The sequence below is a fragment of the Bombus impatiens genome, unplaced genomic scaffold (genome assembly GCF_000188095.3).
Source record: "Bombus impatiens unplaced genomic scaffold, BIMP_2.2 scf_0210, whole genome shotgun sequence".
NCBI lineage: Eukaryota > Metazoa > Arthropoda > Insecta > Hymenoptera > Apidae > Bombus > Bombus impatiens.
This window is the reverse complement of record NT_176629.1, coordinates 36363-54386: the sequence shown is the minus strand read 5'-3', so window position 1 is coordinate 54386 and position 18024 is coordinate 36363. Positions and strand designations below refer to the sequence as shown.

The 18024-nt window shown below is 30.9% G+C and overlaps 1 protein-coding gene across 1 annotated transcript in view; it reads right to left on the bottom strand.

The window, feature by feature from the left end:
- The window catches only part of LOC100750145, an 80034-nt gene extending 68761 nt beyond the window's left edge, over window positions 1–11273 (bottom strand). Inside the window, 7 exon segments of the mRNA XM_024366314.2 lie at window positions 725–802; window positions 980–1781; window positions 2554–3196; window positions 5557–5681; window positions 6947–7186; window positions 11073–11132; window positions 11134–11273. Of these exon segments, the coding sequence (XP_024222082.1) occupies window positions 725–802; window positions 980–1781; window positions 2554–3196; window positions 5557–5681; window positions 6947–7186; window positions 11073–11132; window positions 11134–11258 (2073 nt within the window). The 5' untranslated portion in view covers window positions 11259–11273.
- Between the last annotated feature and the right edge of the window lie 6751 nt (window positions 11274–18024).

Genomic DNA, 18024 nt, shown 5'->3' with positions numbered 1-18024 from the left:
AGAGTTATTTAGAAATTACATACAATTTTCTTGTTTTTACATCTGTCCTATCTGAACTTTTTTTTATATCTTCTAAACACGTTAACGTTTGTGAATGATCCTTAACTTTACGAAACAATTTTTAATACATAAAATATTGGACATACTGTTGTAGAATTAAAATTATTTAAATGTTATAAAAATAATGAACGCTGTTTGCTTTATTTATTTGCGTGACTTAAGCATTTTACAAACCACTCTGTTTGAAAATAACGATGGCCACGTTTTGTTGACTATAACTTGATTGCTATGTAGACATGTAATTCCACATATAGGTATTATATAATGAAGAGTACAGGAAAAAGTTGTTTTGTATAATATTCAATAATAATATATTATAGTATTTAATAATAAAATGTTATATAATAAAATATTATTGAATACTATCAACTCCAAAATTTCTCAGGTGCGTGTTCCATTACAAAAATAAATTTCTATTTGCTTTCGCTATGATTATAAACTAGACCACGTGATTCAGATAGTGATCCATTAAATCATACTTATACTTATCCGTTAAATGTTGTACACGAAATAGTGTTCGACATATAGATAAGTTTTATCTCTCACTTTATATATTGTTTTCCTCCGATTATTATGAGAATCGTTATTCATGCATCTACACCTATACTTTTAAAATGAGTACATTAAAATCAACGACAAAATACATAAAATATAGTTAACTTACACTGGAGCAACGTTTATTTGGAGTATCGTCCGTATCATCAGGATTGGAAAACTCCTCCTTTGAAAACTTCCGACGTACCTATATCGAATACAGTTGCAAAGTAAAATTAGATCGATACTCAACTTAATATGTATTAATATTTGAAAGTATTAGTCTCGTAAGAATCTAATTAACATTCGAATTATACAATAAATTGAAACTCAATCAAATCTTCAAACTACCAAATCCTTCGTAACACAGCCACCAGATACTAACCACTTGAAAATCGTCGGATTTCCTCCCACATGCAGAATCTTTCCTGTCATACGTTCCAAACGCGGTAACATCGGCCTCGGAATTTTCGATCAGGCTTTCAGCGATCTCCTTCATAGAGTCCGTGTTCTTATCGTTCTCCAATGCTTCTGCCTCCTCGACCATCAAGTTTTCCTCTTTGTTCGCCTCCTTTTCTCCTTTCTTCACGCCTTCTTGTTCTTCCAACAGCTTCTCGTCGGTGACGACCACGTCGAGCATCGTCTGTTCGTTGGCCGCCGCCTCGGCTTTCACTCTCTCATGCTGGTTCACGCGTGGCCCTTCCTCGTCATTTCTCGACGACTTGCCATAGAGGCTTTCCTTACTGCCCTCTCTGTCCGGTGCCCTCGTCCTGCCTTGTTCGTGTACCGTCGACTTCGATTTCGACGTGGTCGAGACGCCCACGCGTTCCTCCGTCCTCTCCTGCTTCTCCTCTTTCCCGGCTTGCTTTCCTTTTGCAGCAACAGCCGCGTTATTCGCATTTGAATTCGCGCTCTCCCTACCCACGTCTTCGCGGCTGTTGTCCCGCCGGAATAGCCGAATGCCGTACTTAGAGTCCTCCTTCCCTGTCGATTGGTTGAAGAACGATGCTCGGGTTTCTTCTTTCCACTCTTTTCGGTTAGACTTGAATACGCAGCGGATATCGTCCTTGCTATCTTGGCGCTTTAGTCGGTCTTCCTTGTTTTTTGGAGATAACAGTTTGGGGATCAGGCTAGGTAAGCTTATGTCCTCGCGACTTCGACGCAAGTCGTCGGTACTACCTCGGTATCTGGAAGAAATTCAAATGCTGTTTAATAAGATGCATAACGTAATATAATAATATAATCTATTGTATGTGTAACATCTACAATGATGTATAGATATCTATAACATGGATGTGTTACTTTCAAGTACGGTAGAGCCCCTCTTATTTCGGTTCAATTTCTTCCTTTGAGAAATCAATTCTTAAGATAGCATTCTCAGTATCGCGCATTAATTGTGGGAATATAAACATTTCTATTCAAGCTATTTTATTATCATTTTATTTTCAAGACATGTTTCCTACTGATCTAAGTTCACTTCTTAAATCGATCATTGTTGAGTTTCAGTATTTCATATCCGATGCTTCCCTAATTTGTTTTCATATATTGTTTATAAACACGTAAATATTCTAAGTAGAATAATCGCTAAAAAGTATATGACACCACTATAATTCCAAAACGATGGGATGCAAACTAAGCAGGTGTCAATAACTCGCACGATTACACAATTTCACGTTTCCTTTGAACGTTAACAATCTTAACTTTGCAATTTTTGTTTTAGTCGAAACGATTTCTCGAACAGTTTTACTTGCATTGAAACTAAACAGAACGTGAATTATCAGACGAATCGCATAAATAATACCTAGGTTATGATTGAAAATCACTGAAAATCGGGGTACTTTTGAAGAATATTTCGATGATTCCTATGGGTGTGTAACGAAATTTTTGTTTTGTTCGAAATGATTCCTATATAATCCTATATAATCGAAACCTTGATTGAATCCGTGATTGAATAAATACCTTTGAGGGATGAGAGAACGTTTGGATGATTCTTGGGGGCTTCTAATGTCTTCGAATTCCTTGCAGCTTCTTTTAAATATTGGGATATTCGATTTTCTATCTCCATGTTTAATTGGAGATTTTATCTCTGGTGAAATAAACTTCGACAATATTCTCGGTGGTTTTATCAATGAAATTCTTGGTATATTTTGCTCTTGGCTACCTGTCGTCTCGTCTGGCTCTTCGATCTTTGTTCTATTGCAGCTGGTGGTTGCAGCGGATCGGTCGTTTTTCTTCGTTTTTATAGCATTCGACGATAGCACTTCCTCTTCCTGTTTATTAAACAGCTTTTCTATTCGTTTCGCATTCGTTCGTTCGTTAGTTTCGACTCGTGACGTCAATTTTTCGAGAGAAATCGATTCGTTTTTTGTTATCGCATCTTTGCATGGGTCGTCTTTCGTGCAACTATTACTTTCATCGAACTGTTCATTCGCATCCTTGGCAACTGCTTCCTTTTCATCAGAATTCCACGTTTCTCTGTCAACGGACTTTACGATTTCATTCTTGTTAATGATTTCCCGATATTCTTGATGACGAGACGGCAAACTTCGATATATACGCAATTCTGGCGATTTCCTTGCTGCGGACCAGCGTGTGGGTGGACCTATACACAGAACGTATGAATAATTTATTGGATTCTTTTGATAAGAAAGTAAAATTTTCGATACGTCAAATATCGATAAAAGTACTTGCATTGAAAATGAATTCAAATTTTTAGATTTATTATAGTAATCAGTTGGTCTGCTAAATGTACGACAATTTACAACGAGGAGCAAAACTTGATGCAACATCTTTGAAACTGAGTAACATTTTTAAAATTGGACCAAACGATATAGATTTTTTTGAAAAGTTACGGAGATTAGTTTACTAAATGACGTACAAAAAAAATTTTCGGAAAACTGCAATTGACCGAAATCGCGAAGAAAGAAATTAACTTTCGCCTTCTTCAACTTTATTATCGAAGCATGTAGAAAAATTTAAACAACACATTTTATAGATTTATATCAGTTATATATATGCTGAAAATTTTATTGAAATCGGTTGATGTAAAAACAAGCGATAGGCATCGAAAGATGTAGATTTTGGGCCGAAAGACGCGAAAACTGAGATTTTCGCCATTTTATAGTTCATAGCGACGTTAACCAATTTTGATGAAATTTTCAGCACGTATATAATTAACATAAATCTCCAAAATGTGATCGTTAACGTAAATCTTCGAACTGATTAAATTATCATTACAGGTTTGGATAAAAAAAAATTGAAAAAGTGACCTTTCATTTTTTTTCCAACCAATGGCAATTTCTTCCCATTTTTTTTTTATATATCACCTGGTAAATTAATCCTTCTAAATTCTTAAGAAAAAAAAATCCAAGTCGTTTCGTCCAATTTTGGAAAAGTTATTCAGTTTCAAATGATGTTGCATCGGTTTTGCTCCTCGCGTATATATATGTGTGTATGTATGAATTATAATATATTTTATGCTATTCCTAATAATTTTACTATATCTAATGTAGTTAGTATTGGATCTAATGAACAGAAATATCGGAGTAAAAAGTTTATAGAAAAGAAATTTATAATCCTTAAGATCTTTTCAATTATTTCTTGGCTGTAAGATAATGACAAAATTTATATATAGGGTGGTTGATAACTGGTGGTACAAGCGGAAAGGGGGTGATTCTGCGCGAAAAAAGAAGTCGAAAATATGGAATAAAAATTTTTTTTTATTTTTTTTTAATTTTTCCATCGAGGCAACGATTTATAGTGAGATCCGTTATAATGAGACGCGATAAAGTGCAGGCGTACCGAGCGAAAATTCAAAGTCGATTTTTTCGAAAACAAAGCCTCAAACGAAAAATTTTTATTCTATATCTTCGACTTATTTTTTCGCGTAGAATCACCCCCTTTCCGCTTGTATCGCCAGTTACCAACCACCCTGTATATCTATTTAATATTTCTATTGCATAAGATATAGTAGAAATTGAATGGCTCTAATGAAAAAATATAATAGAATGGTAAAATATTAAGTTGTCCGAAAAGTGTCTTTCTTTTACACACACGTCTTTTACAAACATGAAACTTGACCTATCGAATGTTGTGATTTTTATTTTGATAGAACAAAATGCACCATACGTAATTCGATAAAATAATATAAAACGAAAAATGTTGCGCATCCATTATTTCCTCATAAAATGAAAGAAACTTTTCGGACGACCTAATATTTCCAATTAATTCTTTATGAACTTATGAATTTTTGTTATTACGGATTTCTGTCAGAAATTGGAAAACAATCAGAAATTTGAATAAGCTCTTTTTTGAATAATAAATTTAGTAATACAATAAATTGTTGCAGTCTGTATTTCCATTATAAACATTTATTATAAACGTTGAGTTATATTCAGTGAATATATTTCCCACATGCTTCTAAAATAGCGTTTTTAAATATATATGATTTTATTTTTCACGTTTGACTTATGTTTTCCAAAAACGACATTCTTCCTTCCTTTTTTATTTCTTAGATGAAATTTAAGTCCTCTTTTTGGAAAACTAAATTGATTAGACATTGCATTAATTCAATGAAATGATTTGCTGCTATATGTTTGTATACAAATCCATATGTAACTACTGTTGCATAACTACTATTTATTTATTTATGGCATTTAATGTGAAAATAAGAAGATAATACTATATATACTGTAGTACATTATATATATAATACACTATATAATATATAGTATATAGTATACACTATATAGTATATAGAAGATATATTATATTTGATATTTCACGTCGATATGTTAATTATTTATAAGGAATATGCTATTACGTTCAAGTCTGTATGTATTTAATTCATATGAATTTATACAATAATATTATTATGATTCTAACATCGCAATAAAATGTGGAACTTGACATTAGAACTATAAATATAACATATATAGAATAAAAAAATAATATTCAACAAACCGTTGATTGTCCAAGCTCGTCGGATGCTGCTTTTCAATAATTCCACAGGTGACGCTGCTTTTCCATTTACAGATTTACATACTGAATTTACATAAGTCCATTTCTCAGTAACAACGTGTAATTCCCTAAAGGAACAAAAGTACAAGTTCAATTTTTGCATAAGAAAGGTGGAAGCAAAAATACCTAATTTTTTAGTAGAAAAAAGACAGCGACACTAACAAGAGGAAATAGTTTTCAATTACCATATCAAGCCATTCCATAAGGAACGTTATTTCTTACTTGTCTTAAATTTTGAATCCAAAATTAGGTCGTATGTAAGGAAATCAGTGCAATCAGTAATTAGAAAAATTACAAATACGTATATATATATATAAAAATAATCAATACTGATGAATTGTGACGAAAATGCTCAGAAAATAGCGATGTTCAGATGAAAAGCAGAAATATTAAATAATATAAAAGAACATAATTTGAAATCTGTATGTTAATTTCTCTAATCTTTAAATTTTTAATTACTTCGCGCTCCGCAAGAGCTTTTCCAAGAAATAGAAAATTCAACAGAATGCGGAATTTGAAGACGATAATCAAATGAGAGTGACCTATCAATTGTCAAAAGTTTAACAATTTTTCAGGGTGATTAAACTGCCAAAAAATTGATACATATATTCAGAAAACAATTGGCAATGAATATTCATTAATACATACGATAAACTCCATTTTTCAAAGATTTAGAGTTACACGTATAATGTATATAATACGACATTACTTACAAAATGATCTAATGTCTTTCATACTTCATAGTTAATCAATACGTATAAAAATTTACAAAATGATCATAATAACTAGTACTCTTAATAATCATACGATCAACTACAAAGCCAAATGTTTAATTGAAGCCTGTCGCTCACTTGAAAAATATTGCAATAGTTTGTTAACTTTATTTTTATAAATCTATATTTAATACACTAGAATTTTATATAGATTGCATTTTATTAATTTTACGATATAGACATACAAAAATTTACAGCGACTAACAGAACTCATCAAAATTTATTTTTATGGTGGCTTAAGAGATTAATATAATTTTTGACAAAATCTACATTTAATATAATATTTTGTACGATATTAAATCTTGGCAAATTTGCCGTATACAAAAAGATATTGCATTATAATAGAGTATTTTAAACCTTACTTTTAATATACATTAAAACTGCATTACTTTCAAACGATTTTAAATCGTGTCACTTATTTTATAAAAAAGAAGATAAGCAATCTTATAAAACAGAAAAGCACAAAGAATGAAGGAAACGTCGGAAGGAATCTTAGTAGAGTCGCGAACAACGTAAGCTATGCAAAAAGGAAACGGTGTAACAATGGAAGAATTACTCACGCGATCTTATAGCAAATGTTACAGATCCATTCGACGTCTTTGTTATCGGCAGGGCTCCTGACCTCGATACGGCACTGTCTGCAAACTCTGTGCCTGCAGCGTGTGCACAGAGCACCGGTGTTGTAAAATCTACCAAACGGTGCACCGCATCTGGTGCATTTACGTCCTTGGTACGATAGTTCACCCGACGCCTTCAGTAGTCCCCTCCTTCGGAGGTATTGCAGATCAGCCTTCAGTCTTCTGTAAAACGTACAGTTCCTTTGCATTACCCTCCCGATTGCACCTTACTGTCGGCTTACGATAACATCGTACTTGCATTAATCACAGTGGTGTGCAAAAGTTTCCAGTCAGATAGATTTTTCACTTCCTATTCCAAAGATGATATCTAAGAATTTTAAATAATATTGACTATAAGAACATGGTAAGTAATAGTAGCAATAATAAGTAATAGTTATATAATATTAATTAAAATTCTTAAGAACATCATCTTTGGAATATGAAACGAAAAAACTTTTCAGAAACTCTTGAATACTATTGCAGATCCTACTATGAATAAGAATACAAGAAAAATGTAGATACCATGTTCCTCGAATTAGTGTAACATTTTTATTCTAAGATAGCACAATGATAGCTCCATTAATAAACGACCAATTGTCATTGGTTGAAACAGATATAACTGATACTTTATTTTATATTTTATATAAAACCATACATATGCGGATTATTTTTGCAATAGTATAAATTTAATAGAATATATGTATATGTATATGTAAGACATTTTTAGATAAAGTAATTAAGCGTTATCAATACGTTCCATTGACTAAAATCAAGTAGAAAAATATCTTGTTACATCTCACTAAATGTCTTATAGCACATGTTCATTATTCGACTTAGTTTCTTTTTAAGATTACAATTATCAATTTCTAAATATTAAACATAAATGATTATAATCGAAACAAATAAGTTGCAAAACAAAACATTTGAAAGCTGTCTTTTTGAGGACTAGTTCTAGGATAAAATAAGTTATAATTCTAGGATAGGGTAGATTTGCTTGAATATCAAAGAATTAGGAAATCTAATTATGCAAAAACATACAAACTACGCATGATATACAAAAATATTTTGAAGGTGAAGCGATCCATTTTGATTTTGATTCTATAACTTTATACATACATAACTTTATATATAAACTAACCTAACTTTATACATAAAAATATAACTATGCGTAAGCAATCGCAGCTTATTCGTAAATACTCTATTCGAAATGGTGATGACAGTTTCCCAAACCCTGATTTATAAGGTACTACACCTGATTTTGTGACAAGAGTTTGGAAAATTGGAACTAACGATATCAATAGTTTATTAGATATTAACATTAACTGTTTCCGATTAACTACGCTCAACTCGACATAAATAGAAATTTGTTTCGTTCACCTTATATTATAAAGTATACTTATATTATACTTTGGACATTTCATATACTTTTGTATATTTGATACGTTCTGCGTGGTTTTGTATCTTTAAATTTTCTATAAATGCATAAACATTACTAGCGAAGCATATTCTTAGTTGGAATCATACGTTGAGTTTTATCATTTTAGAAACCGTGTGATCTGTTTAAAAAGTTACTATACAAGATGATGCATTAATACCAATAAGTGGCAAATAATTTGCAATTTGTAAAATTTCACTGATAATATTAATTTAATTGTGCAGGACAGTTCACATTACTTATTCTGTTATTATTGTGGCTTAACCCCTTAAGCTACGATTTACGTTCGAGAATGGCCGTAATATTTACGTTTGGCCCGATCATCGTACTACGGGCTATGCCCGTAATTGTAGGTTAAGGGGTTAAGAAGATTTCTCTTCTTATACCTATAATGGGAATGTTTATTAATATACAGGGTGGTGGTACAAGCAGAAAGGGGGTGATTCTACGCGAAAAAAGAAATCGAAAATATACAATAAAAATTAAAAAAAATTTTTTTTTTAATTTTTCCATTGAGACAACGATCTACAGTGAGATCCGTTATAATGAGACGCGATAAAGTGCACGCGTACCGAGCGAAAATTAAAAGTCGATTTTCTCGAAAACAAAGCCTCGAACGAAAAATTTTTATTCTATATTTTCGACTCCTTTTTTCGCGTAGAATCACTCCCTTTCCGCTTGTACCACCAGTTACCAACCATCCTGTATTTGTTATGTTTCTTGTTTACAGAGTTTCTGTATTAAAATTGCTAATGCAACTTACTTTATAACTTTTTTTACTTTTCTTGTACAGTGTTTTCATTATTCGATATTGCAATGTAAATTAGGTGACATAAATGTTATTTATATGATTCTGAATTTAGTCTAAAAATATGCAATACAGTTTCCTAAATTACTATCTTTCATCTGTTTTTCTTTCTTTTGCTAACTTTTAATTATTTTGAGTGATTTAATAGGAAATAGTAATAAAGCACATTTAATAAATGAAACAGAATTAATATGAACAGTGGCAAGGAAATGTACGTTATATAAATTAAATAAATGTGCGTAGCGAAGTTGCTTTAAATTTTTGGAATTTACCAAATGTCCAGCTGGACAAATTGTAAAGTACAAATTAAATAATAAAAAAAAATTCTTGGAATACCTTGAAATCGAATATTTCTTTTGCTATTTTATTTTCTTAATACAAAATCACAATTTCGATCAAAATTACAAATTCAAAGTTTTCATCAATTCCTAGAATTTATTTTGTTGCAATCATATTCCAATTTAAAATCGATTATTTCTTCTACTATTCTATTGCCCTGGTATAAAATCGCGATTTTCATCCAAATCTTTGAACAGAATTTCAAAACCTGAAATTTACTTTTCTAATATAAACTTGGGATTTCCAATAAAATTGAGAACTTTGGACAATTTCCAGAAATTGAATACCTTTTTCGCTAGTATGTTTTTTAGTACTTACAAAGCTTCGATTCTCAATAAAAATTTGAAGCTACTTCTCTTCGTGTCAATGCTGTAACACGCGCTGTATGTACAAAATAGTATCTGAAGTATCGAAAATATATATTGACTTTTTGGTGCCATACCTTCATTTATCACAAAAATGTTAACGTAGACAAGCACAAAAGAAGAGAGCACATTTAAATTCTAAACAATTTTTTAAAATAGATTGATTATTGCTTATAAATTACCTGGAATTAAATGTCAACTACAGCTTGGACCATAAAAAGTTGAAGTTACCTGCAGTTTTATCTTACGGGATAAGAATACAATTAGTTTCAGTTCTTCAAGCTCTACCATTATATGAATGCTGATCAAAAAATCGAAATAATCGTACCGGGTCCTTGGATATTTATAGTCCTCGGGACTGCGGATATTTGAGTAAATTTATATTTTTAAAAAAGCAAATAAAGAAATAGAACTTAATCAGAAATTTGTTTTACATATTAAACATTATAATAGGTGCCAAGTTTTGCATTCTTTGTATTTTTGCATGTTTAAGTTTTCTACAAATGCATAAAAACTCGCTGCCTAATCGTTACATTAACTCGAAGATTATTGTATCAGTTTCTTGTTATTACACAACGACAATTAATTGAAGGAGGTTTTGCGTCTTTTCGACCATACATACCAATTTCACATTTCTAAAGCTTGCTACTTGCATTTCAGGAGAATGATCTTCTAAATTAATCATATTGCAACTGATCCCAATATAAAATAAAGAAAAAAGGTATTTTGCGAAAGCTATTATTTATTATTCGTCGAACATGCTAGTAGAAATTAACAAACTACGAATCTTCGTGCATTTATAAAAAGTTCAAAGATGCAGAAATGTAAATACAGAATTCACATAGGAAACAAAAGCACATAAAATATCCAAAGTATAACTCAATAATATTTAGAGCAAATGAAACAAATCTCTGTTTAGATTTCATCCCTTTAACTTTAAAGTTTATAAAAATGCATAATCTACTATTTAGCGAGTTTTTAACGTTTATTATGCACTATTGACTGGTCGATGTGAGATCGTTGCATTAGTTTTATTGATCGATGAAAACGAACAAGTTATGACTAGTGACATGCACACACCACAGTATCACGACTATGCCCCGTTAATGCTACAGTACTCACGCAATGAACGCAACAGACGCACGTGATGTATTCCTGTGGAAATCAATGACTGTTCTATCCCGCCGAAACACGCGTCACCACGTTTGGTATCTCAGTTAACACCAGAAAGCGATCTTCGCTTGTGACATTAGGCAAAGGAGAAGTGTGTAAAGTACAGCACGTGTTGAATATATCGAAAAATTGCATTGGTATCTTATTTAATTAACGCACTTATTACATAACGTTTAATTATAACACATTTATGTTTATTGTTAATTGAAAACATGTTGAAATGGAGTTGCTATATGTATAAGAAATTGTGAGAGATAAGCACTTATATTCTCTCGTTCAGAAATGTTCAGAAATCCGTTCCTTAAATGCATGATTTTCTAAATATTAAAAACCTTTTGAAATTGCCAATTATTTCATTGTTTCTTATTTTTTAATGTGTACATATAATATGATACATTTTAAATATGAAAATACCACATAATATAATATTAATATATTAAATATGAAAACAAATCGAAACCTAATTATTATGAACATATAATAAATTGGGTACTTTTGATAGTATACTATAATTTTCAATGTACTTTAACGTAATAACATTTTGAATGCCAAAAAAATAACACCTACTATATATAGAATAATGTAGTAATACCACGTAATATAATATTAATATATTAAATATGAAAACAAATCGAAACCTAGTTATTATGGACATATAATAAATTGGGTACTTTTGATAGCATATTATAATTTTCAATGTACTTTAACGTAATAACATTTTGAATGCCAAAAAAATAATACCTACTATATATAGAATAATGTAGTAATACCACATAATATAATATTAATATATTAAATATGAAAACAAATCGAAACCTAGTTATTATGGACATATAATAAATTGGGTACTTTTGATAGTATACTATAATTTTCAATGTACTTTAACGTAATAACATTTTGAATGTCAAAAAAATAACACCTATATATAGAATAATATAGAATAATATAGAATAAAATACTAAGACATTGCAATTTATAGAAAGATTATTAGACGACTCTATATATTGGAAGATATAGTAAATTGATCAAATATTACAAATATTACTTGTTTAAATTTACCTTAAGATTTAAGATTATTTATAGGTATTAGTCTCTTAATGGTCTTCTTAGGTTTTACCACAAATAAAATTATGGAAATACGTCATTTGTTTTCTTTGTGAGAGACTAAATCATATATTAAATCATGTATCATAAATAATGAATTAAAAAAATTTACAAAATGTGCGGAGTTGGTCAATTTAGTTTCTAACAGCATTTCATTTATATAACATCACAAAATTGGTTATCTCTCTCATCATTGGATTAAGTTCAAATCGGACTACATAAAAATGCGCTCGCCTACTTCAGAAGTGTAATCGTAACATAAATTGTAGTAGTTTTTTGCGAATATTTCAGAAACTAAGGCCAAAGGGCGGTAACACGTATAGAAAAAAGTTGTTAAGAATGTTGACTTTGACAACATATTTCAAGGTCATTAAAATCGACGAAGCGTACCCTTTTCTATATAATTATCCCATTTTTTCACAAATTCCAGTATATTTCGCACACAAATTAATTAAAAATTTTACACAATCTATCGATCACAATCTAATCCACGAAATATCTTATGTCCTCGAATATTATGCAGAAAGCATAAAAAGCACTTGAGACTGCAATGTGTTAACAGAATAATTCGGATAAATAAAACGACAGCTTCTCTGACTTTTAGTCCGAGGACAGTAACTCTTGGGCGATCGCGCAGTTGCCGTATCGCTTGTATCTAGCTTCTTTTGTTGTAAAAAAAGAATTGACACACCACGCAAGAAAGATTGCTACATCTTTCTGGTTGGTGCCAATGTTGCGTTAGTGTACCTCGTAGGTGTTCCACCAAGTGGCATATATCTGGTTTTCATTCTCGTCGCATAGTGATAAAGCATATTAACGTAACATACTATGTATACGATGCAATGGACACGACCAAATAACAGTGAACGATATTTTCTTTGACTTTTAGACAATTCGATCAAGTACTCGAATATCTTCCTCCTGTTTCTCTCTATCTCTTTTTTTCTCTTTTTTCTGGAATTGTGTTTGTGCGTGTAATACAGGATCAAGATACGATAAGAATAAACATCTACATATTAGATGTATATAAGCTCATGAAAGTATTCGAACATTTGTAGATGCCTTTTATGAATATAATATGTGTGCTATACAAAACACTTTAAAATTTCATTAGCACCGTTATGAGACTTGACTATTATAATTAGATTGGTAACGTTTAAAACACGAAATATTATATATATACACAGATATATTTGCACTAAATATCTTGTAATTTATATATATATAATAATTTAATAATTTATAATTTATGTATACATATATATATGAATTACAAGATATTTAGTTTAGATAATAATTTAATAATTTATAATTTATATATATATAAATTACAAGATATTTAGTGCAAATATATCTGTATTTCACAGTGATCACAAAAGTATTTAAACAGTCAGCTATCCATTATATTGAAAACTTCAATACATATTCAGTTGGACCAAATTTAACATTTATTATATGCTACAGATGGTTATTCAGGCTGTATAACACTTTTATTAAATATATGTTTAAAATTGTATATGTTTAATATGTTTAAATTTTACTGTGCTAATGTAATTTAAAAATGTTTTATATAACTTTATGATATAAAAGTTTCCTATCGTAAGTGTTTCCATGTTCAAAATACTAAAGTAATTGAGATGTTCGCATTAACTGATATTCACTGATTTTTAAGTATTACATTATTTATATTATTAAATATAGTATTCATTTAAAAGATTAAAAATTTTTTGACTCTATCTAAAATGCAGTATTTTTTATATTTGTATTTAATTAATATTTTGGTCTATAAATATTGTACGTCCAGAGACAGGGATGTTGCACTTTGCGTTATAAATTATAAAACAGATATATAGTAAAATTTATACGTGATGCGCACAAAATATTCATGTAGAAATTATCATCGTACTTTATTTTTAGGAAATTGTGAAACATTAACCTGTTACTGTACGTGAAAATGGAAAATTTTATTTTATTATTCTTTTATTTTCCTTTCTGTTCGAAAATACAGTATGTACGGTTTATTAAATACTTATTTTGATAAGTAAGCTTTTGGATATGTATATATCCAAGCAAAAATGTATCTGTATTCCTCATTTTTAACTTTTTTCCCTAATTCTTATTCCTTGTTCAAACCTGCTTAATAGCAATAGAAAATATAAGTTAACAATATTAACAATTTATATTAATTAATAATTAACATAATCGATGAGAATATATTTTTCCACATTGCTTTTACTACCTGTAATAAAAATTTGGCCAATTTATTATCCCCATTATAGAAAACATAATTAAATTACTTATATAATTCAATTTGTTTACGTTATTAATTCCATCTAATGTATAATAGCACAAATATTTAAAAAATAGAAAATCTTACATTTATATAATTTTATATGTAATTCAAATTTCTAATTCATCACAATTCCTAAGATAATTTACCAAATAGTATTTAACAAAATTATAGTATTTAAACATAAATTAGCTTCATAACGTAAACGTAGCTTCCTTCTAGTTCTTTTCGTTGTTTTTTTTATTTCCATATATATACGTATATATACATATACCGTTAGCCTACATACCTTTAACCTCTGAATCCATGAAGGACAGAATTTCCGATGCAAACGTTTACTCTTATATGATTAGAATACAGTAAGCAAATTTTTGGAATGCGTTAATTTATTGCCTTATATAATCCTGATATAATTTTCGCTACATTTAACACAAGCGAAACAATGAATCGAACAATCTTTACATTTGAGGCGTTTAACTATCAAATATTTTCATATTTTATCAAATTCGTTAGATATATTATTTAATGGAATATCTGGCAAAAAATTCATTTATGACATATTTACAGATATACATCAAATGATTGCAAATATATATTTTTATATAGTCGTTACATTTGATTACATATCTGTAAAAATGTCTCTAAAACAATTTATAAAAGGTCCTAGTACTTAACGAATAATATTAATTTTGAAAATTAAGTTCATTCATACAATAATGTTTATGTCCTGAATAGTATGGATTAAAAAGCTGCAACAGAATAGATTTATTAAGAATTATTTATAAAAGTAATTATCTAAAAATAGTTACTTACAAATTACTTATATTAGATAGATGTATCTATAAATAAACATATTTCCAATTCCAATATATACATAAATATACCTTTTCCACTTTAACTAAATTTCTAATATATTGCAATATATTTTCTTCTAATTTAACTAAACTAAATAGCCAGTTAATGTGCTTCTTTAACTAATTTAATTTCATTGAAATCACATACCTATTTGAATACATTTATAAAAGCAAATTTATAACTGAGAATTACTATAAAGTTTCGAATGATTTAGGTTAAGTTTAAATCAGCATTTGTTGAAACCAGTAAACGTGTAAAATAGAAGAGTGGACACAGTTGTCACATCCGATCAGCAAAAGACGAAAGTAATAGTAGAAGCAAACCCATAAAGAATCATTGCGCGCCAATCCCACGCATCCGCCTTAAGGGCATTAAAAGCTGTGCAGATTTATGTATTAATTTAAAAATTTTGTCTTCAATGGTCTTGATAAATGCCTTGTTTAAAATCACATAAATTATTAAACTATATATTTAGTTATTACACTGTATATGTAGTATTAATAATTTATCACTTTGACAATAATCATTCAAACGGAGTTTTTCATTGTAAGTATTCCTCTTGTTAAATTTATTTCATTTATTATTAAGATTACGTTATATATTGTATATACATTTTCCCCAAAAAATCGGAGATATCGGAACATGACTTGTGAATAATGTCATTTTAATAATATTCATTCAAACGAAGCTTTCTTTTATAAACATGCCTTCTGTAACATTTATTTTATTTGTTACTGCAAAACTATGTCTTTTAATCTATATAAAATAGAAATATTAGAATTATAGACAATCTTGTTGTCTTAACAAAATTCATTTAAATGATCATTTTATTATGAATACTCATTTTGTAAAATTTATTTCATTTACTACTATAGCTATATTCTTTTAAAAGATATAGTACATAATAAAATAGAATTCTATTATGGAAATAAAAAAAAAATCTGAAAGAAAGAATTGAACTTCATGAAAGAACTAACAATTTTCAGGAAATATACGTGATTACAATTGCAGTGTGAAAGCTACTTTGAATCGTCAATTTGCATACAAAATTGAAGAGTTTCGATGAGGCGGAATCCTAACTAAGAATTAACGTCTTTCACGGAGAACAACCTGGAAACAGTGTGTACGATGAAGCTGGTTGAACAGCTTCATCTTCGAGGATAGATTGCTCCAAGATAAAGTTGCGGTTACTATCCTCCTGCTCAAGAAGTAATTAGTGTGATACTATAACGTGACCAGAATGTACCGATTTCGTACTTAACTATTGCATCAATAGAATATTCTTTTTGAGTAAATTAAAGCTTATCGCAATTAATTCTGTCAAAAATGAAAGTAATAAATGACGGATAATTGGATTTCATTTATCGCCAAACAAATCTAAATTTCATCGATATACATTTTTAAGTAAAGTTAATTCTTAGATAGAAGAACATTTTAACTTATCTTTTATTAAAGAGTAAATACTAGTACCAAAGAAGTATTCGTAAATGCCAGGATTATCACAGATTCATCATTTTGATATATTAGTCTTTCATAATCGAAGAACATTCGAGACTTAATCAAACAACATCCATTCATTCAAACGGAACTTTAAAACAGCTGTAACTTCCACTAAACGTAACTCGTCGTATTATGCGTCACATTATCAACTTACTAATCCGACAAGCGTATTATTCCTCCTTTGAAATCAGCGACATGGAAATGGTCACGACACTGCACAACTTGACCAGTTTTCCAACAAAACTACATAAATTCCATATAAAATCGTCCAAATAAACGGCAATTACATTAAAACAAAGGTGATCGACGATGTGTAAACGGTTGACGAATCGAGTTCTTTCCCCCAGTAGGATCGGCTTTCACCGATCTCCGTCGTGCCAAAAACACGCGAAAGAACCGAGACTGCTCGATACACCTACGCGTCCCTCTAGTTCCGAGAGAGCGAGATTCAATCGGTCGAAGACACGAAGACTACGTTGACCGCATCCGGTCGAGCGAAACACAGCCGCTAGACTGGGGATCGGCGTCGACTCACCGATGTTCGTTCGCACAATAAAACGAGCCAACCGCGGTGCAAGCTGGTGTCACTTTCCGCCACCATTACTGAGCCGATATTAAGGGCGCACTGGTGTATCCAGAGAGGAGCGTGTGGCATTGGTCGCGCTGCCGCTAGTGGCCGTCCGTCCACTTCCGTTTCGGTTTCGAAGATCGAGGATTACGCTGCGGCAGTAGCTAGCTTCACGCCAGATCTACGAGTTCCCGAAAAACTCGAGACCCGGTGTAGCACATAAGAGCCAGTGACAGTAGACTGGGAGACATTGCACAGCCAGGTACGTAGTGCTTACTTACCTGGACCGCGCAGCCGCTTTAGGTCTTGGTGAACCAAGCGGAGAAGCAACCGGCGAAGCGACCAATCGGCGCTCCTTATCGCTGACGCGGCGTGCAAGCGACACGATGTAGGTGTGTATGTGCACCGATATACATACACACGGGCAAAGGTATCGGCGTGTCGTATCGGTTGTGTTCAGCTATCCGCACGCGGCGGGATTGCGGCTTTTGCCGCGCGATTCGATCGAGGGAACACCGCGAACTTCAGCTCCTCGCGAGCGTAGAGAGATCGCGGTTTCTTCGGTACGCTTCGTTTTACTTCGG